Source organism: Bombus affinis, chromosome 8 (genome assembly GCF_024516045.1).
Source record: "Bombus affinis isolate iyBomAffi1 chromosome 8, iyBomAffi1.2, whole genome shotgun sequence".
NCBI lineage: Eukaryota > Metazoa > Arthropoda > Insecta > Hymenoptera > Apidae > Bombus > Bombus affinis.
Window position 1 is genome coordinate 7294095 of NC_066351.1, and position 27349 is coordinate 7321443.

The 27349-nt window shown below is 34.3% G+C and overlaps 1 protein-coding gene across 1 annotated transcript in view; it reads right to left on the bottom strand.

Moving 5' to 3' along the window:
• The window catches only part of LOC126919856 (leishmanolysin-like peptidase), a 207395-nt gene that overhangs the window by 7164 nt on the left and 172882 nt on the right, over nucleotides 1-27349 (bottom strand). Inside the window, exons 4-9 of the mRNA XM_050729494.1 lie at nucleotides 19929-19959; nucleotides 12460-12542; nucleotides 3399-3510; nucleotides 2370-2551; nucleotides 2011-2214; nucleotides 163-388 (exon numbers count right to left, since the gene is read on the bottom strand). Of these exons, the coding sequence (XP_050585451.1) occupies nucleotides 163-388; nucleotides 2011-2214; nucleotides 2370-2551; nucleotides 3399-3510; nucleotides 12460-12542; nucleotides 19929-19959 (838 nt within the window). The remainder of the gene's footprint in view (nucleotides 1-162; nucleotides 389-2010; nucleotides 2215-2369; nucleotides 2552-3398; nucleotides 3511-12459; nucleotides 12543-19928; nucleotides 19960-27349) is intronic.

Here is a 27349-nt window from a genome sequence, read left to right on the forward strand (position 1 = left end):
TCCAGATCACAATCGTAAAGACACAGTACATAAGCACTGAAAATCGTACATCTAACATTTATAAAGCTGATCAAATTTTATTAAGATTAAAAGTAAATTAATTCTTGATTTTCTGCGATTCGTTGTTTGTTGTTTTTATGATTCACCTTAAACGTAATTTACCTCGAAGACTCGTTTTTCCCAATGCGTCAGTGCCGTGCCATCCTCCCCCTGATCTTCTAATTCCGCACCTTCTAGTTCTGGACAATTGAAGTGAGCCTGAGCCTCAGCACGAACTCTCGGCGTGACTATCATCTGCATCGACCTTTCCACGTAACCACCGTGTACCTGCCAATATCGTCTAACGACCGTTTTGATCGTGTTTTCACTCCATTGATGCGTTTGTAATCTATATGCATATAACAGGATTAGCCAGTATTATCAGTAAAAAGATTCATTGACACCGTAGCAAAATGATAAATGATACAACGATACAGCAAGGTATTTGAAATAAACATAAATATCTTAATTTTCATGATCAGTCTGCAGATACTTAATGCGGAATTAATATTTTTATATTACAGACGTTTATTTTACCCATTAAATATCATGACGAACACATATATTATATATATAATAATTTCGTTCTGTGTAGTTTTGCATCGTTAAATTTCCTACAGATGCAAAGAAAGACATCCACAACGTGTTAATTAATTTTGTATTATTTTAGATATTTAATATTTAAGATATTATTGAAGATTCTACTTATGAGAAAAACTATATTTCCCCTAAGCATATGTCTTTTCGAAACGTCGTTGGATCTATCAGTAGAAACGGTTGTGTCGTGAACCTAGAGAGTAGTATTCGTCATGTTGTAATGTTTAACGGGTTCTCACCCTTTTATTACCAGGGTCATACTTCCATAATCGCATAGTCTACCGTTACTAAAAAAAAAAAAATATATCTCTCAAGAGCAGTTTGCGGCAACATGGGAACTTTTAACAAATCGTAGGAAGCCAGTTCCTCCGGTCTATAAAACTTTAACAAAGCAGGAAAACGCTTACAAAATAAGCGCAATACAGTAGAATTTGTAGAAAAAGATCTCTTCAGATTATCAAGATATATCCTCATAGTGTTCATTGAATGTAGGTAGACGTAAAACGTACGTATGAAGATCCACACAAAGAAGCTCAAATATGAGAGAATGAAAGCACGCAAGCTTACGGTCAGATGGATCGTGGATACAGAAGGGTAGACGATGGCAAAGAGAGAATGAGATCACTGCTAAGCTACGAGTCAATGTAAGAGAAACGCCAAAAGAAAAGAAGAAATGGCGAAGAGCAAGTAACGTGTTCGTCTGACAAGGCCGGAACCTGGTTCGTTACGGTTCGACGATTTCGTTGGAACCAAGAATACCAGGAACACAAGGAATTTTCCAATTTTAAAGGCAGATACACCGACTCAGTGTCAGGGGGCGAGAATATGCGAGAAAAAAGATTCGTTGCTGGAAAAGAAAGGAGAAAGACAAAGGGACATTATTGCGGGATGATGGATCGTTGAAGAAAGCGAGCTATTCCCTTCGACGCTAGTTAGACTCGAAGGAAACGGCTTTCTCATGTGATATGTGTACATATCTACATGGCAGATGATATATTATACTTTTATTGAAATCCTCCAAATATAACGATCCGATTATTACAAATGAATGTAATATATCATGGAGAAGATAACTTTATTTAACAATACGTAATCGTGTATTAAATATAAAAGATGACTTTCACGAGGATAGAGATCCTTAAATTTCCCCTAAAATATCTTTGATAGAAAAACGACGCCCTATTATGGAAATGACTATAGACCATCTTATCATGTATTAATTTTCTAATTATCTTTATATAGAAGATAACTTCTTTCTTTTTATTTCATCTTGTAAAAGATGCTTCGGTTATGGAAGAAATAAAGTACCAATAATTGATGAAATATTTCTGAAGCATGAAATGGTAGTAGCGTAATAAAGCGACATATATTTACTTTTCGTTTAACATCGGTTTCCCTGTATCGCTTCTCCTTGGAGTTCTAGGCTCACCATTCTCATCTCTGTAGAAAGCGTATAAACTTACAGAGAATCCCAGAGCGTGTAATATCTCATGTTTCACCGTGCTTAATAATGTTTCTAGTTCCTGTGGCTTCGTGCTTATGCTGTTCGGACACAAATTGGCGTGACCAGCTATCGGTCTGCAAAATATCAAATGAGATTCCGGTTGCATTGAATTCTATCACAAAGAACAATTAAATAAAGAAAATTTAAGAATATGCATATAAATATATATGTGTAGCAGAGAATAATATGCGTATAATAATTTAGATAAATACACAGACAAGTAATTTACCTATCTAAGGCTGCCTCTGTTTGGCAATGCGCCGCATAAGCCACGGTTAATCCTTTATGGCATCTTGCAGTTTGCATCGCGGATACATAGAAGACAAAATCGGCACCATCTATACCTGGGCCTGCCCTACTTCCTTCAGCAATACCGCAATTATGTCCTGTTGCATTACATGTTCTACAAACCTGTTTATCAAGTAAACGCATTACATTCTATTTTTCTGCATCGAATATACTGCGAACAATTCTGTTAATTCTACAAGGGGAAAACGTTATTTCTATCTGCCTTAGGTCTGTCATTAGTATTTATCGCAGAAATGAAATAAAAAGCATAATGAGAAACAGTTAGCGAATCTGTTTAATAAGTCAAATTTCAAGTATTTCTTTGCCAGAGATGATCTGATATGTAAAGAATAATCATTAGATAAATTCATTCTTAAACTTATATTAACCGAGAAGGCATGACCCACGCGTTTTAATGTTTTAATAGGGAAAAGAAGGAAAATCAAAATATCGTAATTATCATCGTTTTTATCGTTTGTTAAAAAAATCTAAATATAAATATTCATGAATTTTTTAATAATTTCAGTTTTGACAATGTTAAAGTTTTAATGTTCTATTTAAACGTCTAGCAACGGACATTGAATATCTACGAAATCGCTGCAATAAATCGATTTTACATCAAATTTTGCTGATATAGTTATATATAGATGTTAAGCATATTTTCGACGTCAACGAATAATCTAGTTTTGTATCGCGAAACACGCATATAAAATTGATATATACTCCACAATTATTCACATAGGTATATCACTTTAATACCTTATTACATTTGAAAAGGCATATTATTTTCAAACGTTGTTTCCAAAAAGAGAATAATCGAAACTGGCTAACTTTTTGTGCATTCCATAGCCCTCATTATGCACACTAAACTTTTGTTGATAATAATATTCGTGATAAATTAATATTTCAATTTTCCTAACAATAATATCTGCGTGTTCGTTGCTATGGAAATTATTAATTATGTTCTTACGTCAAGATGATCTTCGGGCACGACTACTTCACCGCACATTGTAGTAGTTCGACAGGTATCTATACAGTGAGTGTGATGATCTTTGACGAACACTTGACTACTTTCGCATTTCCTAAAACAGACGAGAATTTAAAAATATAACATTCTTTATCTTTAAGAAAGACAAACAATAATAATGCTTAGAGGCGAGTGCAGTTTGATGTTTTCTTAAAAGAAAAAAAAAACAATATTGTAAAAATCGCGATATAATCTTCGTTGCGCGTTGGAAGCTCCGCTTGCGTTTTAAGCTTATACGCTATACATTTAAGAGACATGATCGACGTAACCAGCGTGGGACAAGTGGTCTGAAAACTTTTGAATAACATCGATCCGTATACTTTTATGCGATAAAAGTACATAGATACGTATACATAGTACATCAGGAGGGGAAATACTACAATAGGAGGAAGGATAAAACGGACTCCTGGGGAAAAACCGACAGCGAGGGTATAAGTGCACTCTGTTACATAAACGTTCACGATCGAGAAGTATTCCACGACACGTAGAAAAATATCGTTATTCTTGACGTTTTAGATTTTAAAGTTTGATGCGAGTATGTAGACAAAGAACTTGAAGAAGAAAGTGAGATTCTTCTATTTATCTTTTGACTTACATCGACAAATCTATAATTCCCCAAGGATACATTCAGCTACCATGACTACCTCTTTTTTTTACGTACAACCATTAATTAATTACACGTATATTGGGATTTTTAATTTCATATCGGGAAGGAATATAAAAATTCTGCAAATTACTGGCAAACAATCGAAGAGTTTCACGTATCTTTATTTGGTATCACGAGCGAAGGATGTAAATAACGAAATGAATGGATACAAACTTAGGGTCTCGAACGACTATTGATTATCAATTAATAAAATGGATGGCTTCGAGAGTTCAGTATTCTATCGATGCAACTGATTTGGCTTGCCCTGTGGAGTTTGTAATTTCAAATATCGCGTTTTCTTCGTAATCACATTAAATACGGCAGCCGGCTTAGTGAAAAGCGGGCTTATGTAGTTTAGATCCCGGGTCTTGATACTATTCGAACCTTCGAGGGTTTCTATTATATCGTCTTCGATGGGTTTACAGCTCTAAAAGCCCACAAAATTACATATAGAGATTTATACAGGTAGTTTATAAATATATAGGACATTTTTCAGAGTTTCATTTTAAACGTCAACACGGTACATGTATTTATTGTTCTATATATATTTGCGGATACTTTAATTGATATTATTAATGCTGAAATTCTCGAATTAGGAATAGATTTCGTGCACTTGAAAATTATCAAAAATGTGGCTATAGCGTTGTTGTTTAAACGCGTATCAATTATTATTTACATTTATATTATATAAAATCCAGTAAATAGACATATACGTATATGTTAAATATAAGATAAATGTTACCAACTCTTTGCTTTTCTCTTTCAAAGAACGTTTGCTATAATAATATTATTATAACATTTCTATATATAATTACAGCGGATGATAAACAAATAAAATTGCCGAGGAAAATTAATTTTAATCTGATGCTTCCGTGAAAACGATAAAAGCGGTGTATATAGATTATTCGAAAGGCAAATACGCTTTCGAATTTTCTTCTTTCCTCTTTCTACAGGCAGAGAAAGAAAAATGTGTGTAATTTCCTCGAATAACATGTACCGGTATCAGCAGCTTCTCGAAGCCCCTGAAATTGCAAGATTTTATCTCGACATGAATGTGCCCGATGTCAGCGATAGAAAGACGGTCGAAACCTTTTGCTTTTTTCCCCCCTTTCGTCTCCGCGATAACTGCCAGGCCAGAAAACGAAGAAAATGGATGGGAATGGAAGATTTCGTAAAGGAAAGGGTAAATTGCCTGGAAACTGGTTAAATATTTACGGAGAGGATTTTCTCTTTATGAACTAATATAGCGTGCTCGATTTTAAGGGCCATCGTTAAAGCGATATTGAAATCATAAATCCAAACGGAATTTAAAGGCGCATCGGAAACTTGATGGCACTTATGCCGTTGGCAGAATTTTCCAGAAGCTCGGCTAGAAGGAAAGAGAAGAAGGATGAAACCGATAATGAAAGAGACTGCACATGACGGGTAGTCGTATAAAAGTGGAAGTTATGGAGAAGCAGCTGTGGAGATTTCAATGATTTAAACCACAGATTTTCGGCCGGCAGGAATCCTCCAACTGATCGTACATTACGTAAATTGATTCGAGCGACCGTGCGGTGATCAGATTAACGGATTAAGCGTTATTCAGTCTGGATGTAACACGGTGCAATACGTTACAGCGTGAGTATCTTTGTAACTGCCAGGAAGAATTTTTCAATTTTAAAAGAATATTTATCATTAGTTAGAATTTTAAATTGGATTTACTACAAAAATATCGTATTAAACTAAACTCTTGTCCCATGTACATTCCAGTAAGATACAAAAGATTCATTGGTGAATACGTTTATTGGCAATTGGCTATTTATTATCGTACAGCAATTATTTATTTATTATCACGGGAAAAGAAAGAATAATATCGAAACGACTGGTAACTTTTTGTATTTAAGTACAAGAATATTTTACACTTATGATTTTTAGATTATTTAGATTATTATATTTCGATTATATACTTAAGTATATATAATATACAAAAAGATAACCCAGGTGTGTTATCTTTAATTTCTCAATGACGCGTGCAAAGTTTTTCGTCTGTAACGTATAATAACAAAACATTATGAGCTCAGAATATGCTCTTCGTTGAAAATAATTAAAAATATTGTAAGGTTTAGTGTGTAACCGAAAAAAAATTATATTATTTTATGAACGAAATGACAACACATGTGCAATAAGAAAATAATAATTAACATAAATTGTAACTAACAATAATTACTTATCAAATATATGTCGGGTTTTCGTTAGGATTTCGGGAGCGTGATAATTCTTCATTAGAATTGGCCATCGTGATGCTCAACAAAGATTGTATTTACACATATAAATATTTCTTTACAAAGTTTAACGAATAATTAGTTTAACGAATAATAAGTTTAAAGGATGCTTTTGACAATGTTCTTGGGTTCATTAACGAATCCACGGTCAACGGGAAAACTCTTTGTACATTAGAATATGTTTTGTAGCACGCAGACACGTTTACTCAGATGCTGGGTTACTTTCAGACTGACTGCCAAGACGATAACAGTAAACTCTCCAAGGTGATTGCAAAATAAACGACAGATACGGTCACATTTGTCAATTACATATTGATCGGGAATATCAACAAAATCCCAAGCGCCGTTACTAGGCAGTCCCGCGTCAAACCAACATTGGGTTGGTTGACCGGGGCTTGATTGTTAATACAGCGTGTCCGTCAACATCAGCACTTCCTCTGTTAGGCATATCGTTCATCCCGTGACTGTGGCTACGTTCGGCGACCAGTTATGTCACCTCGAGCCCAAGTATTGGGGATCTTCCTAAAGAAAGGCCCGATGTCCCTATATCTCCGACATATGTATACTTGTTTAATAATGGTACATCCCCCTTTATTTTCTATTACTTCTATTGTACGATTTGATATCGATTTATATAGTTTCTGGGTATAATTTTGACTTAACGTAACCCATTTGCGTATACACCGTGAATAAGTTCTTCCCAGCAATCTTCAGTAATACTAAGTTCCGGAGAGCGTGCAGACCACGGAAAAATAGATTTATTATTTTCATTAAAATATGATTCGATCAATCTTTATGTGTGTACAGGTGCATTATCTTGTTGAAAGATTTAATCAAATCCAGAAATGCGTTCTGCATGACTATTTATTTGTTGTTTGATTAAATTTATGTTTCGGATACTATTCATTCTGCCAACGATGAACTTGATACTTGTCTTGCCGAAATAACCGATGCCGGCCTAATTCATCATGCTGCCTCCTCCCATTTGTAATCAAATTGCTGAAATTGTCTCTTTTCTTATGTCATGAAAATAGTATTGGAACCCATCAGCACCATCCAAGTTGAATTCTTTTTCCTCTGAAAATAGTACCTTTTTCCATTTCTTTTTCCAGTGCATTCTTTCTTTTGTGAAGCGTAAACGTTCTACTTTGTGTTTCGTTGTTAACGAAGGTTTCTTTTTCAATTTTAGCCTCTTAATATCTTTGCAGGATAGTAGAACTCGATGAACACTTGAACCACTGGCACTAACACTAGATTTTTCCATTATTTGCTTCGTTGTTAACTGCGAGTTGAAAGCTACACGCAAAATTGCTCGCTTATCACGATCGGATAACGATGACAGCCGACCAGTACTTTTCTTTTTGCCATAATCTTCAACATTTTTTAAGAAATTGTGTATTACTTTGCTACTTCTTATTTGTTACTGATAACTGTTGCTGTTTTAGTTCAAAAGTTTGCTTTTTTTCAAACTCGTTTAATTTTTTTCCGGGTCTCACATACTTACAAATTTATATAATATTGTACTGGAATCTTTACTCGTTGATAGATCATGAACTACTGAGCAGTTTCTAAACATATTAACAGAGTGTGTTATCATTTCGACCTTAGTATGGATCAGTTTTTCTTTGTTACATACTAAACCTCATAATATTTTTAATTATTTTCATATATTCTGAGCTCATAATGTTTCGATATCGTACGTTACAGACGAAAAACTTTACACGCGTCATCGAGAAATTAAAGATAACACACCTGGGTTATCTTTTTGACGAGGAGTGTATATATTACGAAACAAAATTCACGTTACATTTATCTTCTATGAAACTCTGTGAAAGCAGACACTTTGGAATATTCGAAGATACTTTTTCCATAATACGAGAAGAGTCACCAGTAGATTTTTTGAAAGAATTCTCGCTTCATTTGGTGAACTTAAAGGAGTCCGAAGCAGTTTGAAAGCATTACTCAAGCATACTTACTCAAACCAGGTAATGCCGAGAGTGCGGATTTGTTGCAGTGACACACTTTCTGCATTACCGTAAGCTCGTCTCATACCAAATCTATTTCTTCGACTAATCTAAAAAGCGTATATAACATCTCCATCGATTGATAAGTTGGAACTAGATTTATTTATCATGTACGAAATTTATTTCCGACATTTTGCTCGTTTGCGTTCTTTATACGAATATCGAATTCACGAAATTGCCCGAAAATTCCTATCATGTTCAGAAGCTTGATACAAAATTAACCTGGATTTCTAGGCTTGTTTCGAAGAATGTTTTATTCAAAACACAACTTTGGGGATTCGAAGTTAGCTGATCAAAGATGCTGCGTGTGTTGTTGCTTACACACTGTAATAATATTATGGGGTTTCGGAGTTTCCTCCATGTCAAAGTTCCTTATACATGTTGAAACTAGAAAAACGACAGAAAAATGACCGTTCCACTGATCGACCGCAAATAATTTCCACTATTACGTTAGGTTGTCCGGAAAGTATTTTTCTTTTACAGACACGTCTTTTACAACAATGCATCTTTATACAAACACCAAACCTAATCTGTCGAACGTTGTAATATTTAGTTTGATAGGACAGACTGGATCATACGTAATTCGATAAAATAATATAAAACGGAAAATATTGTGCGTCAATTATTTCCTTATAAAATGAAAGAAACTTTTCGGACGACCTAATACTTATAGATGGATTTTCCGAAATAGTAAAGTATCCAAAATATAGTGAGCAAAGTGTCGATAAAAAGATAAATCTGAATAAAAATCTGTTTGTAAATGATCATGTCGTGAATGATAAATGTTTGAAATTCGCTATAAGTTCTTTTAATCACACACTGTAATATTCGCACATATCAATGATCAACGTTCTGACCAACTAAATTCTTCGAACAAGGTGTTATCGAAGCGAGTTAACGTTGAAAATGTATAGCAGAATATTAATTTCCACCGAAGCTTAGAGGATATTAGCTTACCAGACGCGTCAAAGTGAATTTCTTCCGCGTTCGACAAGAATAACAGATTCATGGTCGAGAGCAGAGGGTAAAAATGTTGTAGGAAGAAGTTGTTTCGATAGTGAATATCGTGCAGGTACTCATGGGAGTCTTTTCAGCGAAGTATTATAGCCAGGGGATATTTATGAATCGAAGGAAGAAGATCTGAGAAAATCCTGCGAGAGACGCTACCCTATCCCGTTCAACTATTCCATCCAGTTTTCGTAATCCCTATTGGATCTGGCCGAGACGATAAAAGAAAACCGTATGGCAGAAACGAAACCACGCCATAAACCGACCAGTTCATTTTCTTACTTTTTCGAATGTCTTTGCTGATGTCATTCAAAAGTCATAGCTACTTTCGTCAGCTATTAATGTTACCCCGTTCTTCTTCTTTTATATTTTGGAGAAATTTGAGAAATTTGAAAAGTTGACAAATTTCAATTGGCGCGAAATCGACGGGGCTTTTTCGCGGAAAGCTGATTCGACGGGCGAAAAAAAGAATCTCATAGGTTTGTAAAAGCTACGAAAAATAGAAAAGTGCATCAAAAGAGAAAGGTAGCGCGAGAATGGCGGCCAAGAGATAGAGAATAAACGAGGGAAACGATCCGATTAAAAGTTTGAACAGGTACTGGTGGCGGTAAAGTGGCGCTTGCGTGCATTTTCTCCTAATGGATTTTAGAGTACCTAAACGAACGAATGAACCGTAACTTCGTGAATTTTTACTACAATCGACCAATTTTAATCATTAGCGATACATAGGTATACAATTCTTATTTTCGTGTATACGTATTTATAGCTCTGATGTCGGGTCAATGTTATGTAATTTATTCGTTTCTCATTGCACAGCGACTTTCCTTATGGGTCGACCACTTAGGGGTAGGTTGCATTATGGCGCCGATCATAATTTATTAGAACTTATGTCATGATGATAATAATGTTAATAACGCATTAACATGTTGAATTTTATTTTATGAAATTTAATTTTTCCTTTGTTTTTGAGTATATATAATTTATATTATTTAAGAAATTATTTCACAAAAGAGAAGGAATTATTTAAATATAGGTATTATTCCATTGACCAGCATCCATTCATAAGTTATTAAAATTAAATTGATTAAAATAAATTTATATAATCTATGTTTTACTTTGTTTATGCATTTAACGGACACATCTGATCTCATTTACAATATTGATGAAGATTAATAATAGAAGCCAACTTAGGTGTCAGTAACTAATGTTACACTGCTCGTTGCGAAGCTTCAGATCAATATTGTACACCACATGTCCGTCTTCCTTCGAAGACAAATGACGTTCCTTGATAACAGCGCATATACCGCAACTGACAGTAATTAATGCCAAATACTGACATATCATTTCTTTGGACGCTAGTAGTGGCGTGGCTTTAGTCTATTCGGTATTAAATGCCGAAGTTTAAATAATTTAAAATCTTGAATCCTTGTTCTTCTAAAGAACATAATAGACAAAATTACGTACTCTTGCTTGATAAAAGAGTCGTAGAATAATTGTATAAATTATTATACGTGCACCATAAACGATTGAATCCTTATTTCTCTAAAGAATAATATCCTCATTTTAAAATAAAAAACTCCCATTTTATGAGACAACTTTTCTTTGATAAACATTCATACGTATATTTCTTACGCTTTGATGCCATCTGAAGATACAAATTTGATAAAAAAGGTAAAGAAACAGAGAACACAAGTTCTTCGTTACGAATTCAATTTTCATTCATTGCGTCTTCCTACAGATCTTAGATTGGAACTGTCTATGCCTTTTCATCTGCGTATCGACGGGGCAAATTCCCAATATTAAAAAAGCGAGCAGAGTTTGCGAAAATAAGAAACGCTTTCTTCCTGTCTAGTGTGTGTTCCGCGCGTGCTTGTTGAATAATGTAACGAATTCTTTTCCGCACCGTGGAAACCCATCCTTGCCACCCCGTCTATTCACCTGGTTCGCTTCTTAGATCCACGTCTTTTCGCGTCCGGTCGAAGCCCAACCGAAACGTCAAAAGTCATTGGATATCCCGGAGGTCTCGTGCAAAATTGATTTGTCGCATGGATTTCGTTATCTGCGACTTGCTAGCACCTTGGATTTCGTGGAAGTTTGAGAGAAATGCATAAGTGAGGCTATGCTTAGCTTCCTGCGCTGTCGCATTCCCAAAGAACAGGGAGGGAAAAAGAAAGAGGGAAAGAAACGTATAAAATGAATATTTTGCAGTTGGAAATACAATATATCGAGGTTGTTACACGAGCTCTGTTATTTCTTCATTATCGATTCTCGATAAAGTATCGTTTGTCGTCTGTCAAAACGTCATCTGTCTATCATTTTATAGAATTGTCTGTATTAATACCGTATTTCCTTCGATTGAAAACATAAAATTATTGCGACAACTTTGCCGTTACGTTAGTAACGTCGTAATGATTGACTGATCTTCGCTTTTCAAGGCTAAGCTTTAAAAAAAGGGGGGGGGGGAAACATGCTTCAGGATTATTACGAGTGTTCGAGAAGTGCGTATTAAACGGCTGTGATAAATACACGAAACGTTTACGCTAATAATGCAAGCACGTCCGCGATTAGGGCAATAAATCAGGTAACCCGTTACGCAAATACGTATAATGCATATTCACAGTTTTACCTTAGCATTTTGGTTGCTATGCAAATAAACGTGCTACCGACAGTTGTGTATGGATATGTGTACAGAATGATTTATGCAAGTTCTTGAACTGATTACGTTATTTGGAATACTAATGATCGTGTTAAAAACGGTAGTAATTCCATTGCCATTGGATTAACGATGTATTTGCAACATGTACGATACAAAAGATCGCGAATCCATTAGCAGTGAGTATCGATTCGTTACCTTCTAAATCATAGTAATTGGAATAGACTGCTTCTAGAATTATCGATTTTATTTAATTTGATTAATTATCCAAAATTATTCACCTACATTTATATTTCAATCGGAATAAATATACATTTTTTCATTTTATATGACAATCGACAGTTTATGCAATGTATTTAATAACGTTAGACAAACGTACATGCATTAGTCGAACGTGAAAATAAAATACCTGCTCAATCGAATAGTGCTCTTTGTTTCACGGACCATGAGTGCTCGTTCCCAAAAGTGTACGGCTTCAGGTAAAATAGTATTCTGAAATAAATGGAAAGACATAGTTTAGATATCACGTAATTTTTCCTTCCACTGTACCAACTTCATAATTAGACTGCAGATTTCTGTGCATTTGTAGGAAATTTGAAAGTACAAAACTGTACAAAATACATATAACATAAAAAGAAAAAAGAAGGTACAAAACATTCAAACTACAGAACTTTTTACAATATTTGGTAGGTAAAAGAATTTTCTACCGAGACTCCACTTCCCCAGTTATATCTCCGAAAATATGAATTTGCATAAAAATCTACAGTCTGTTCGTAATACTTATATTTCTAAAATCGTGTTAAATCAAATGCATTTATAACATCGGTATTTAACATATGTTATTTCTTACAAAATCTTGGAAGAGTTGTTCTTGAAAGAGCTTTGTGTCGATTATTCAAGACAAAAAGAAGTTCCAAAAATTACTTTATAAACAAAGCTGTCTATTTCTGTGTTACCATGTTGTAGGTCCACCCTGGGTACCTGCTTTTGTATGCTTAATAGCAACATACGTGTCGTAAACACGGAACACGGTGCACAGGCAGTTAGCGAACACGAGAGTGCCTCTCTTCAGGTCTGACTCTGCCATTGACCTATACCCCTAGCTCGTTAGCCTTCGAGTCTCTTTGGCGGACAGCTTGCTCGTGGGTCCAAAAGGACTATGTTTAAAGGGTCGAAACAGTTACTAATTTGTTGCTCAGATTTTAAATACGGGCTAGAGTTAGTGTTTTAGGACACAGAAGGCTGAACTTTCAAAATAAACATTGATGAGTTGTTATACAATTGATGTAACTTCTATAAATATTTATGAAAAATATTTTAAAAAATGAAACGCTATATTCTAACTAATAATAAGGAGGTTGGTATATAAGTTTATCTTTACTATAAAATTTAATAATCGTTTAATTTTCGCGCCAAATGTTGGTCCTTCAGCAAATCCAACGTAAGTCAATTATGTTCAAATTTTCCTATAGCAGCTTCGGTAATCGTTATTCTTAATCTGTTTAAGTACTTGGCTTTTTCGCAGAGAGTAAAACGAAGAAGGATGGAAACAACAGAGCGCTTCTATTTATTGTAAATAACAAAATAGACAATAACGAAGGAAGCAGATGGCAAAAATGAGATGGACGCCGATCGAACTGCACTGGAAGAGTGCGACGTGTGCCAGCAATTTAGACATACTGCGATCGTTTGAAGAAGGTAACAGTGGCGGTTAATGACGCAGATTCTGGACAAATAACAGAAACGATAGCAGCTACGAACCTTTAAGTAGGTTAAAACCTCTTGCAACCTGTTTTTCTATGTTACAACCAATTTTCTTCGAAGAGGCATCTTTATTGAAAAAATATTTCATAGTGCTGCAGTCACGATTGAAACGATCTGCTACGATACTGTCATAAAAATACGTAGTGTTATTTTAAGAAAATAATTTTGAGAACATGATATTGAGACAAACTTTTGCTTATCACAATTTTTCTTCTCTTATTTATATACGTATTAAATTAGATGAAATAATTGGTAGTTAACTTAAACTCTATTAGCGATATTAATAAGAATAAAATAATAATGCTTATATTATTTTACTGCAATAATATCTGCATGAAATACTGTCATTAGGAGAAGATCTCGTTCATATCAGTTTCCCCAATGGTATGCGTACTTCTTATGAGGTGATATATTCATCCAAATGATAGTACGCAAAGAGACGCGATATAACAATAAGAAGAACAGGATATATTACTCGATTTGTAGCGACAAAGCTTAGATACTGCCCGTCCAATAAATCTACAGACACTTGATAAGACAATTATATGAGGAATATGAATATGGGTGTGCAGAAATTAATGATGAGTTAATAAAGAAATGTAAATTAACATTTAAACTAAGACTTTCGAGCGGCACTGTATCTTATAAAAAATCACCAAGTATTCAAATACATTGAAACGTTAATTTATATTATCGTTTCAGACATCTTACGATATTTTGAATAGATAATTATACTATAACGTATACGTTACACTTAAAAGGCAATGAATGCTAGCAATCGATAAAATGAATACGTTGTATAAATCTGTGTGATCCGTAAGGCAACATTTCCTTTTGTTTTGGCGAAGCGTGGGTGAGAATCCGAGAGGAAGAAACGGCTGATATTACTTCCGACTGCTTTAAACAAACGATCGTCGGATGGTTGTATTGAGCGTAGAAGTAGTAGAAGTCTGTTGGGAGCTACGCTCGAGCGAACGTGCGTCATTAATATCGGCCTAATGGCAAGCGCCTGATAATTAAAACCGGAGCCGAACAAATGGGGCCTCGAACACCATGGACGTGCAAACGTTTAATTTCATCGTCTTTAATTATTTTTCACCGATTGCATTCTAGACGGCGCTCCTCGTTAACAGCTTCACCGATCCAAGTTACGCTTTTCTCTCGTCCATCAAATAACAGCCAAGAGTTTATCGATGTAATAACGAATCATGGAGAAAGCTTATATTACGATTAAACTAAGTGACTTGTTATAAACGAAGCGTCCTTATAATGTAAGTTTCCGAATTTTTATTTCATTAAGTTTTACATTGGTCGATCTGTAATTAAAGTAACTATTAAACAAATACCTCGTTTTTTAAATATTTCAATCAAATATAGGAAAGGAAATATTATTTTAGAAAGATTAGGATCTTTTAATTAAATAGGTATATTTTTTTTTCAACGTTGGATATTTTGGAAGTATGATAAATATCTAAATAAATGATAAATATCTTTGGTTTATACAAATTAGTTATGATACATATTTTTGCACATTTTCGAACGTAACGATTGACCAGAACAAAAAAATTTTTAATTTCAGTACAGAAAAGTACACGATTGTTCAAAAATTTTAAATTTCGAATAAAGGTTTGCAAAAATTGTTGAATAAAAATTGAATCGCTGAATATATAATTGTTAAGAATTACCCACACAAAGGCCAAATGAAATAGCCGATTGTATGGGAGGAAAGGAAAATAAAAAGGGAAAACAATTATTTGTCGGATATGAACGCTGCCGTTCTTGTGAAATATGCAGAAACATAAATATTTTATAACATGTACGCAACGAACTGCCTATATTTTTAAAAAACATTTCAGATGTTCAAACTGGAGGCATATGGAAAATCAACAGAAAGCTATGAATATGCGCGGAAGGGAGACAGGGAACAAATACACGATGTGAAAAAATGCACATAGCAACGATGATGTGACCATTGTTACGGAAGCATTGTACGCTTGTTCTAAAAGTTATTTCTCAACTCGTGCTGGTTCATTCGTATTTCTGCATTTTGCAGCCGTACTAATGTATAAAAATGCTATACTGAAAGTAAGTACGTACACAAATATGCTTCTAATTCTTATATCGTGTTCAATGTGTGAGAAAGTATTATCGTAATAATATCAAAACCAATCAACGGGATAGCTGTCTTAAGTTCAAGCAAATTAATCGTTTCCTCGGCAGGTAAGCGATGCAGCGAATCCAATTTTTCTTACGTGCTGGCATGAATCTCGGCGCGCATTGTCCATTACGTCGACCCTTTATCCTCGTTAGTTTCGTTTCGCTCTATCTCTTTTCTTTCGACGTCGCTCGCCCCTTCGGTCAAGATACAACTTTCGTTCCTGTGCGTTTGCCTTCTATAGACGTATGTGCCATGTACCTCTTTATCACTACACAGGAAAGGCGGTATTCCCCTTTATCACAATATTGCGTAACTCTTGCGGCCTTATCAGCATCCTAGAAGTACGTTCTTGTTCCGTTTTCCGCTGGTGCGAGGAATTTTCCCTATATCACATATCAAGCTAGTACCTTTTATCAACGTGTGTACTATAGTACGGCATTATTGCTATTCTACTCGCGTCTTTCATAAGTCACAAAACACTTGTTAATTTTAAACAGAAGTTTTAATAAAATGGGAATGTAATACATTCATCTACGCTTGTCCTACATATATTAACAATTAGTGATTTATGAATGGTACTGTAGGTTCCATTTCTATTTACCGATACTTGAAATTTGCTTGAGATTTAATATATAAATTGCTTCAATTTGTTCACTCGTTTTACATGTACTTCAGCAAATATTAACGTATCGTGCGTTTAATACTTATTGTTAGACTGTGCATATTTGTACAAATTTCATATCTTTACTAATAGCGGAGAGAATAAAAAAAGTGTCTCATCTCTTCCAGATCTGTATTTTACATCGTAGCTTTCCATAAAAACGAAGAGCTAAAATATTCATGAATACGTTAAATGATTAAACCAAGTATATAAATAATTCGCAACCTGCCATCTCAGAGACCAGTCATTAGTTGCGAAATCGTTAACACTGAATAGTAATAAAACAAAACAATCAATCCTTTTTTTTATAAAAAAATTTATTGGAAGTTGCGATTGTGGAAAATAGACCAAGCAAGAAGAAAGGAATTAGTCTTGCTTTATCGAATCCCGTACAGTCAGTTAGATGTCAGTATTAAATGCAAATTCGAAGTCTTATTTAAATTTTAGATGCAATTAGATTCATTTACTCTCACGGGTGGCAATTATTCGACTTACAGAGCAAGGCAGAGCTAGAACCGGTATCGCGGTGAAAATTTTCTGAATAAATCAACCGCGGGTGGTGATGTACGAATCCTGGCCGACCTGGCGAACACTGTTTCTACTTTGAACGCCACCATTTACGGTTTCCCCCTCTTTGCTTCTGCTCCTACCCGTACCAACATCCGCCATCCCTTCCAACATTGCGATTTACGATCTCGATAACTAGCATTTTATTCATGGAACCAACTGACTTTTTTCTCTCCTCCTACCAGTGACTAAGTAGCGAACAATTCGGCAGAGAATAACCCGTGGCCGAAGATTTATCGAGCCGATCTATTGTAGCAGGATCACGTAAAGGTGGTTCCATGGGATGATGTACTAAAATATTAGTAGTGCTTCATTTAAATACTCGTTTAACGGGTTTCCAAGCTTATGCAAATGCACTTCTATTTGTATACTTTCGTACGTTAGGTTGGTATATGGAACGTTGCTTTTTCTTTCAAATGGAACCTTAATGGCACATATTAGGTCATCCCATAAGTTCGTGCCGACCTTTGTGTATACATTTCATATTTTAAAGAAAAACAAGAGAACTTTTATCGAGACGGAATAATGAAAAATGGGAAGAAGTTGTACAACGAGAGGGGGATTACATTTTTTCATGAAACTGAAAGATATGTAAACAATCTTAACATATATAACATATATAAAAGCGGCACGAACTTATGGGATGACCTAATAGTTTCTTCATAATGTGATCAAAAGAATTTCCAAATGATTCGATGCTATTTTCCAATGATCTAGTATCATTATTCTCATTTGTAAGAATTTATAAGAGATTAACTGTTTAAATTAAAAAAGTTTTTGCGATGAAATCGTTATAGAGAACTTTTAAATAATTTGTGCAGTAAAAAATTATTCATGCGGAAACGAGGATTACAAATTTATGCTTTCAGCAGTTTCCACGATACTTTTCTCGATATGAGAAAATTTATGAGTATTCTAATTATTTATGATGGCCAATAGCGATTTAGAAAATAAACGTTAATAAATGCCTCACGTGATGATATTTAAGATATGGAAATTATAATGCGAAATAACGTGTTTATTTAATTCCTATGTCTGCTTGAATTTCTCTCAGAACGTACTATTAAAAATTTAATTCGTGACGTTTCTTATTTTTACGAATTATGTGGAACGACAGTTAGTTAAAATTAATGGATAACTATATAATTCGCAGAAGAGGGGCTGTATAGCTTCATTTAACGTCTATAAATTATTGTGATAAATATTCACAAGTACACAAGTGCGTAAGTAGGTATTACGTTACATATATCAAAGCTTATTAAGCGGTTACAGATTCTAACTTAGTGTCAGTGGTTGAAGCATTCTGATACGACTGCGGTTTAATGAGGGGGCAGACCTCAAAGGAAACGTAATTACTGCCGCGTGCTCATGCAGTTTGTACAGTCTCGCGAGTAAAGAAGACCGTGCAGTAAGTACATGCTTATGAAAATTGTCGCGACTAATATTTCGTAATAAATTCACTATTTTATAAATATTCCTGCATCTAGAAACTAAATTAAAACAGAAACTAAATTAAAAACTTCTTACTTTACTTATATTATGCATCTTTCATAACGTTTCATGAGCACATTTTGAAAAATATATTATTAAAATTTGCAAAATGCGCTTTAAAGAAATACATCGCGATATTTTCCCTGATCGCATGCGTTGTTATTGTATAAAAAATATTACAGTTTAATGTAAAAGAAATATACTGTTGATAAGAGTGGCACATCTGAAATAATTAACCATTTTGAAACACCCGTAAAGGTTAATCTCAAAAGTGAACGATTTCCTAGAAGGAAAGTGTTGTTATTTCATCATAAATTAAATTTCTAAAGTGCTACTAATTATTTCTATTCTTTATTGACATAAAATCAAAAGAGCGATGTCTATTAATAAAAACGATAAAATCGAAGATAAAAATAATGTACTTATAATTGCAATAATATATAAAAAGCAATAAAATGAAATAGTCTTGGCAATAAAGTTTCCAATACTTAATAAGATATTATGAACATAATTGAGAGTCGCCCACAAGAAATTGACGCGAATGTGAACCTGCATTAGAAGCTATCACAAACATAGCGAACAGTTCCAATATGCCCTTTTACCATGTTTGACGATCGATCGTAGTCGTTCACTGGAAGAGGTTTACCAGAGAACGGAGCAATCGGTTTTCAGGGGCTGCACCCTGGCTCGATTTGCGAGATTATCATACGACCGACTATTATGCGGAGTAAACGATGGGCCCGCGTGTTCGAAGCTTGCCTGGTGTTCTGATTGAAATGCGCCCGGTAATTTCCGGTTATTTGGCGCATACAGTTATGCCCGCGACGTGGTACACTAGACCGCCTAGATGCCGCGGCGGTAACGTTTGATACAATATAGAACGCGTCCATTTACCACGCTCCATTTCTACCCCATATGTGGCATATCAACATATATCAGGAAACAGAGAAAACCTGTCATAATTATATGTTGCCAATGGCTGGCGAAAATATTCGAACATTTATCGCGTGACTTTTCTTGTGAATATATTACAATATATGCATTGTATGAATGTTTTCGAAACTTCGTTAACATCGATAAAAAACGCTGGACGAATGAAAAAATGACAAAAATCGGTCTCGGTGGATTAAAAACGCAGCGACATAAAATTAAACAAGATATCTTGCGATAAATTTTCTAACGCTTGATATATATTAATTTCATTAATTTTTACCGATATTAACGTTAAGTTACTTACGTTTATGAGGTCCAATTTCTCATCATCCAGCCTGCAACAGAAAGACAAGATTCCTATATTAAATATTTTATAAAATGAACAATAATAGTATCAATAGCAAATAATTACATGTATCAGCTGAATCAGAAATCAGAAATATATATCCAATATATATCAAATATATATAAGAGCCAGAAATATATATTTACATATATAATATATAAATAAATATATATAATAAATAATAATATAATATAAATATATAATATATAAATATAATAATAATATATAATATATATATATGTAGTATCTAAAATAGGTCTAGAGTAAGGACAAGTAAGGATGCTTTATTTGTTAACAAGTTGATATAGTTTGTGTATTTAATAACGATGAATATAATGATAAAGCGTGACAGATTATTCAGTGATAAACAATATCAACGTGTTGTTCGTTCGGTTTAGCGGCTTTATACACCCGACCTCTCGATGTGTGCTCTTAGAATCTTCAAAAAGGACTGCTTTGACCTTAGATCATTCCTTGGTCCTCTCAGGGAGACGAGCCCCACTATGCTCGGATCACGCCACCGTTCGCGCCTATGATCACATATGCCACATTCTTTTGAAACAACAGACCGAAATCGACGTTTCTGGAAGTCGCTGCTTGGCGACAACTATGCGCTCGTCAATAACATTGTATATCCCTCGCCGGGCGATCCGCCTACGTCATTGTAGGACCGCGAGCGACGACCAGAAACGCGACTCATACTAAAACCTCAGCGTAACAAAGCGTACACCTCCCTCTTTTTTGATACTACTTATATATATATACGCCATGAAAATCAATTAGTCATATGCATTCACGTGAATTTTTTTCAAATTAGAATCGTATAGTGTATGATATGTTCACAAAACGAATGGCGTTAAAATCATTCTAGCACGGAACACAAAGAGCTTTTAGTTTTTGAACGCGGGAAAAGCATGCATAGTGGTGAAATGCGTTTACATCGAACGTTCAGTCAAGAATATTTGCAAATGGGTCATAAAAACGATTGCGTATATGCTCTGTCCTATGGTAAACTATTGTTCGCTGCTTTTTCGTCGCATGTGCACAGACGACAAAAGAGAAACCTTAAAACTGTGCAATAAGGTAATATACCTATGTATAAACACTATCATTTATAACCATCAAGATCGTCTGGTCGATTTGTCGTAGCAATATGTAAATCGTATCAAAATTAATTCATCCGATTTAAAATTAAGAAATAAGAATCAAATTATTATACAATTCGACAATCGCAAACGCCAATTTCATTCGTTTAGTTGAATACTGATTGCTGAAAGACAATTTAATCGCTCCATGATACGTGCAATAATTTAGATTATTTAAAGTAATGTAATTATAAGAACTTCATACAACATACATATATAATCTAGCTATATTATTCTTATTAAATTTCTAAAATGTAATACGATTATTACTCAACTGCACCTAAAATGCTTCTACAAGCGCGTTGCATGTATAGCTTCACATACATAAGCAGTCCTTGACCTTTTTTACCAACCAACCAATTCGCTCTCGTACATTTTAAAATTCTACTTTCCCGTATATTAATTCTTTTAATTTTCCCTTTTTTCATTGTTATCTATTTGTTTCCATTTCCTCGGTGTTCTTTCCTTCTTGCATTTCCTTTGTACTTCAGAGTAAATCTCTTCTTCCTCTGTTTACGCATGTGTCTCTTTCTATTCCTTTATGCCTCTCATCATTCTCGGGATAACTCTTTCGAGCTCGTTGAACTTTTTGTTTCACGAGCGCTCTTCTCTTGAGCAAAAGTGGGCATATACCCACGCCATTCTCATTTCACCTAGCCAAGCAATTTGCAGTTTTACTCGGCGGTGATTAAGATGCTTAATCTGTACGGGTACCGTCTACCTTCATCGTACCACTTCTTGCTGTAGTTAACCCCCTATCGACGTACTCAAGGGTGCCGGCGTCTTGGTGAATTAAGTTTTGAAAGTTAAAAAGTGCACCAGTTTAAACACAGTTGCCTCGCTTTCTCCCGCACTTTCCGCTATTTATTTGCCAACTTTTTATTGATTTCGGATACATAGCTACATATAAAGCCGGGCGAAAACGAATAGCGCGTTCCTCTTCCTTTATTTTCAATATGTGCCGTGACGATGCAGAAACGTTCTTAAATTTCCACGTTAGTTAAACGCTTTAACCCTTTCACTCTCGACATTGCATATAAGTAACGTTCCGCTTCTCAGATTATTAATTAAAAAAATGATAATGTCTTAAAATTTTAGTGGATTGTGCTTCATTTACAAAACGTTGGAAACTGTGCTTATATTGTTAATAATTAGTGGAAATTAAATTCCCTCGATGTTTCAAACAGAAAGTTAACCGCTATCTATTAATCTTCTTTGTCAAAGGAAAAAAACAATTGAGGGAATAAAGATAAACATGATATATTAAGCAATGACTATGCCTACGATATGAAAAGATTTGATAATAAGAAAATCAACTGCTTCAAAAACCATTGGATGTTAGAAGGAATATTCGTGAAATACGATTAAATAAGTGTCTAAAAATGTAGGAATATCAATTCGAATATTTAATGAAATATATTTTTTCATAGTAGCAGTAAAAGCAAGCATTTGCGATTTTAAGGAACACTAAGTAGGGTAGTATAATATATGACACGTCGTGGTTGGCTGTCTCACGCAATACGGTGGTTTGTCACGGATATTATAGATAGCGAAATTCTTTTTAAAATACTCGGGAAATAAATGAATATTTAAAGAATAATTATTTTCATGAAAGCAACGTAGGAATATGTTACAAGTTTGTGATTTCTTTGAAGTCAGCTTACTTTAATGTTCTAAAATTAAAACTTTCTTTCGTACATAAATTTTTGTACACTGTTTCCTTTTTTCCTTTCTGACATGTAACTTTCTTTTAAGTTAAATCGTTTCGAGCTGTAACATGTGCTAATTAACATTTTCAAATTTTTAATTCAGATTTAATATTCTTCATCGCTCTCGCAAAAGCTTAAAAGATTTCTGCATTTGCAGTTAAATCGATATACTGTTTTTTAAATTTCATATATGCGTCCGTCAATTTTTGCAACTTTTCTTTTGAAATTTGAAAGCTTTCCTATTACAGCTCCCGAACGAAATTTTTTGCAGCAAGTCATGTCTGAATAGTTTGATATATGCTGGAAGCATGTAACTGACAATGAATGAAATTAGAAATCGATTTTTTAAAGAATAGCATTTTTTTGCAAGAAATATCATTAATCACGTAATAGTAGAATATTTAGGAAAAGACACGGCTTTATTAAACACGTTATATTATTATTATATTATTTAAACTTAGAATTTATAAGAAACAAAGAATTCATTGAATAATAGAAAATATAATAGTTAGAATGCTTATATTGTAAAAGTACCGGTGGCAATAATAATTGGTTAAACTTTATTCCCTCTGGATAAGCAAACTTCGCTGTCACTTGTTTGTTATAGAAAGCGGAATTTAAGTTGTACACTGTGGAAATCCGATTAATGTCATTTCGGAGAAAATAAACTTTCTGATCGGAGGCGAACATCAAATCTCTGACTGCTCGATATAGTGTCAATACGAATTTTCTATTTGCAATATTTCGTCAATTTATTTTTAAACAGTGATCGTAAGATTTTAATTTATTGTATTTGTTCCAAATATAATAGAAATACACAGTGATATTATAATTGTGCTTCGTGTAAAACTGTACAACGCATTCTCTACATTAGTTAGACACCAGTTCGTAAAATAAGTAATTGTCTACTTATCGCTTGCTTTCTTCTACATATGGTTTTCCAAAAGATTGCTAATTGGAACGACTGTAAAAACTTCTCTCCTGAGTCAATAAAAAGATCCTTTTAATTTAATGTATAATACGGCGTTGTAGTGTAAAAGAAGAACAAGAGGAAAGAAGAAGTGGAAGGGAGAATGCATTTTGTCTGGCGGCTCATTAGTAAGGTTGTTCCACTTACAAGGGTCAACTTGAGCGCAACGCGCCAATTTTAACGAAATTTACACATGAAAAACATTGTAGAAAAATTACTGACATGTCTTTCTTTGAGGATGAGAAATATAACTTCCTCTATATATCAAAAACATTTTCCGAAAAAAAATTGTTCAAACAAAGGTCGTGTGCTTTCTACTGATAAGTGTAACTACGCAAAAGCAATATTTCTTGTTTCGCGAATAGTTAGTTTTATTTAATATCTTTCTCACGATCTTATTTCCAGGTCTGCGTAAATTTATTAATATAAATTACAAACTAATATGGAAACTACGTATGGGAATAATAAGCGTATTTCAGCGAAGAAAATATTAAAGGAGAACTTTACTTATCATAGTTATGATGTTAAGACAATCGTACGTACTTATCGAGAAGGTTCGATGTAAAATTCATTTTTTTCCCGAAACGAATGGCAAGAAAATAACGAGCAGACCGTTAACGTAAATTGATTGCGGGCCTGCAATAGCTGTGATCGATGGCGAGTGAAACGTTTCCTTTGTGGTAGCGTAATAGTAGTACTTCTTCAAAGACCTTTTTACCAAGCTATCTGGCATCGAGTCAGCAAAATCACGAATCTTATTGATACAGCGTCAAATTTATTGGATTTTTCAAATAATACTACCAATCAAATTCTTTTGTGCAAACAAAAAACGTGTAAACCGATAAATGTGATGGGACAGAAATATTGGATACGAGTAAGTAATAAAAAGAACAATGGAATAAGAGAGAAAGAAAGAAGCAAGAGTCTTCATATTATTCAAATATTATATTAAAACTTATTATAACATCAATCTACTATTAGTAAAATTAATTTGATATCTTTTTCAATAATGACAACGTATATGTATATATCTTAATTTGAATAATTACAGAAGCACTAATAACACAAAACAAAATATTAGAAATTTAAATGCAGAAGATGTAGAAGATGCATTTAATATGCAAGAATATTCCGAAGTATGCTGCTCGTTATAATATTAACACTGTCTACTTTTTTTATGAGATCAGTAGATTATGGATTTAAATTTCCAAATGACATAAAGATTAAATGCAATCTATAGACGTTGCAAAATTTCGTTTTACATTCTTTAACCGCTACTTGTAAAAGTATTACATCACATTAGCAGATAGTGTTTATACTATGGTTGGCTCTTTTACCCTATGGATCAAAGCTATTCTAATTTTCCACATAGCTGTATACCGCGTATCCCCCCTTAAAAAGGGATGCAAATGAAAGCGTACAGCATCTCCCTTTGGGAAACGGTACGAAGTGAACTAGGTTCACTAGGGAAAGAGAAAGTTACCAAGTAGTAACTATTGAAAAGGCCACGTGCAAGGAAAGTTGTTTTTAAAGAACACGATGGAGCTTGTGCAAGGTATCGTACCCTAGGGCGACGAACCCCATCGTAAAAACACTAGAGCGACAGTTCCGAAACAACAAGGAAGTAAAACTGTTCCAAGCGAAGGTTTCATGCAGTATACTGCAGCCTTGTACAAGAATCCCGGTAATATATATTAAATATAATGTATTAAGTGTTTCAAAGTGCGTATAAACTAGTCAGAGTTTTGATAAATTTACACATGAAATTGGATGAAGAAACCCTTTTTACACGTCGAATTAACTTTTAATGTTGTGCGACCAGTATTTAGCATTAGAAGATGTCGAGATATTACGTAATATTTGTACAAAAGAAATTAAAGCGGATGGTAAAATCCTGTTCATAAATATTACGATATTTCTGGAAAATTATGCAAACTCGCAGATAATTAACATTGTTGCGTTTCTTTGTCAATTTCATTCGTTTGTATTATTCAAATATTTCTTAAATTTGTGTTGAAGATTTTCTTCTCATATGTTTCCTATTCTATAATATTACATAAATTAACAAATGAATTAAGTTTTTTTCCAAGTACTATTATAAACACTCTATAAATAACAAAAAGCTAGGGAAAGAATGTGCACAGCAAAAACATTATAATTCAGAGCAACCGGACCTACTTTACCCTTTTTCACTATTTTTTTTAGCTGACAAAATTATATATACGGATAAGGACGTTTAAAACTGTACACGCAGTGGTAGCTTAGCCATGAGTTATGGTGTAGGTTGGTATGAGAGCCCTGGACGGTTGTTGGTGGTTAATTATATGGTGAGATTATCTTGGTCGGTGTCGCCGCAAACCAACCTCGATAATTTTCTGCGGAGTTCAAATTCAGGTGTAAAACGAGTAACTGCGAATAGATTTAAGACAATATACACAGATGGGTGATAAGAGCTATCAGTGAAAAGTTTGATAATATGACGTGCTAACTCTATATACATATATATCTACGGATCTCTTGTAAAGTTGCCCATCGTGTTCAATATGCTCCGGCGAAATGGCCCTTTACACAAACGTTCACAAAGTTTAATTTGATTTTTGGCATTGAAATGTACCCTAAATATCTGCATAGCTGTATTAAGGGGAATTTCAGATTGTCCCGCAGTCGGCTGGAACGGCAATCATATCGTACCAATACATACTACCGACTGACTCGCGAAATAATACTATTATATCTACCTCTCGAAGTTCGATGCGTCCACATCACGGAACGATGACCGTGCAAATTCTAAATTGATATATGCGTACTTCGTTCTGATGGAGACATTCCACCTTATGGAAAATGTAGACAAGACATTAGACAATAAAATACACTGTGAAAATATACGAATATACGATTTAAACTTAAGATTCTTTCAAATCATTTCGACAAATTTCTCCTTTCGACATGCAAGTTTTTAATGAGAACTTCACACGAATACAAAAATCCGATCGAGAGAGATTAATCCTGATACTTTAACTTAGTCGTTATATCCTCTATAAAATCATGGAAAATTGTGTATAAAAATCCTGGTCGATGCAGTTCTAACCAGACAGGCGATTTTAAAGAAATAAGAAAAGTTGAAATAACAAAAATTGAATAGAAAAAATTGAACGTAGTGTAACTATATTTATCGCAGATGTACCAATGGTGTTTCGTAGAAATAAGCAAAAAGAGTGGCATAGGTCAAACTAACCGTAAAGCTAACTTATTCGCGCTGGCTGTTTAATTTTTCATGCTGAAGCGAAAACGTTGAACTTACATAGGTTGTCGCGAGCCACCACATTTCATCGACTGCGCAGAATTACACCCAGAGATTACGTGGAATGTCATTTTGCGTTTCGTATTCGAGAGTAATCTCTGGTTGTCGTGACGTTGCTGTATAACGCGACATTTCGCTCGCAGAGATATCGAGCAAAAGTTTTGGCAGCGGGCATCAAGCAGAACCAAGAGGATAGGGCGCCGATGCCAGCCGAAATACGCCCAAGAGACAACGGTTGCTTGTATAAGTTTAAT